Below are 1,261 nucleotides of genomic sequence, written 5' to 3'. Positions count from 1 at the left end.
AGAGAGAGAGAGAGAGAGAGAGAGAGAGAGAGAGAGAGAGAGAGAGAGAGAGAGAGCTGAGATGAAGCCAATGTTTGTCGTCGAACTCCAGCAAATATGAGGATGAGGAGATAATGGACCGGACCGAGAAGGATGGCTGAACCTCTGCAACTCTCCATCTGGCTCGTTTACATGTTGCTGAAAACCTGCAGCAGAGAGAACCCGGACAGCAGGGAAACAAAAGCTCGGATCAGATTTTTGTGTAAATCTTCACACCATCCTGACTTCATCCCTGAATTTTATTTTGGCTCGCTCCTCGGGATTTTTTCGTTTTCTTCTTTGCGTTCTGCTTGCGCGCACAAACATTCTTACACGAGCCATGATAGATGAAGTACTTTTTTTTTTTTTAGAAATTAGATTTTAGCTGAACGGAGAGGCAGATCCGCACAGTAATAATAAAGAGAGAGAGGGAGGAGGAGAGGAGGAGGGAGAGGGAGGGAAGCCAAGGTTTCTGGTGTCTTTGCAATACGCGGCTGATAAAAAGCAATAAATTGTCTAAAATAAACACTGTCGTCCGGCTGTGCGCCATGGGCGACGAGGCGTCAAACTTCAGGAGACGCAGCAGGACTGGTGCCTCATCACCCGAGACCAAGACTGTTGAGGACCACGGCAGCGCGGAGATTCTGGGATGAACCGAACCTGGACCCCGAAAAGCCATGAGATTACAGATTGCTGACTGGTTTGACAGGTTCCCACTGTGACGGGTTTTCATGTTCCTCAGCAAACAGGACTCAGTTCTCTGGTCACTTTGATTTGTTCAAGTGGCAGGAATAGGGACATGAAGCGCTCCGCTTCGTGCTTCAACTAAATTACAGCCATATTACTTCTTTTACAAGTTTAAAAAGGGATCTTTTATTTGTTTAATTAGATTTTTTTCCCTCGTTATTATTATTATTWTTTTTTTGGCACAATGATGGAACCGCCGCCGTGCTCGAAGAAGAGCCTGTCCCTGTCGCTTCCGGTTCCCCGGGAGGGACAGGCGACCCTGAAGCCCCCGCAGCATCTGTGGAGGCAACCCCGGACCCCGATCAAGATCAAGCACCGGGGCTACTCCGACACCGACCGGCACCACCACCGGCACATGGAGCGCTCCGACGCCGTGGACACGAGCGACCGACCCGGACTGAAGAAGTCTCGGATGTCCTGGCCGTCCTCCTTCCACGGGACCACGAACACGTCGATCGGAAACGGTGTCGGGAATAAACGGTAGGAGGGGGAGGAG

The 1,261-nt window shown here is 50.4% G+C and overlaps 1 protein-coding gene across 1 annotated transcript in view; it reads left to right on the top strand.

Annotated features, from left to right (window-relative positions):
- Positions 1-25: 25 nt before the first annotated feature.
- Positions 26-1,261, top strand: part of pde4a (phosphodiesterase 4A, cAMP-specific) — a gene marked incomplete in the record, with an annotated part of 55,891 nt that continues 54,655 nt past the window's right edge. Inside the window, 1 exon segment of the mRNA XM_014024294.1 lies at positions 26-1,245. Coding sequence (XP_013879748.1) covers positions 950-1,245 — 296 coding nt within the window.

Source organism: Austrofundulus limnaeus, unplaced genomic scaffold (assembly GCF_001266775.1).
Source record: "Austrofundulus limnaeus strain Quisiro unplaced genomic scaffold, Austrofundulus_limnaeus-1.0 Scaffold4, whole genome shotgun sequence".
In the NCBI taxonomy this organism is placed as follows: Eukaryota; Metazoa; Chordata; class Actinopteri; order Cyprinodontiformes; family Rivulidae; genus Austrofundulus; species Austrofundulus limnaeus.
Note: the sequence above shows the minus strand (reverse complement) of the source record. Positions and strands in the feature narration are given on the sequence as shown.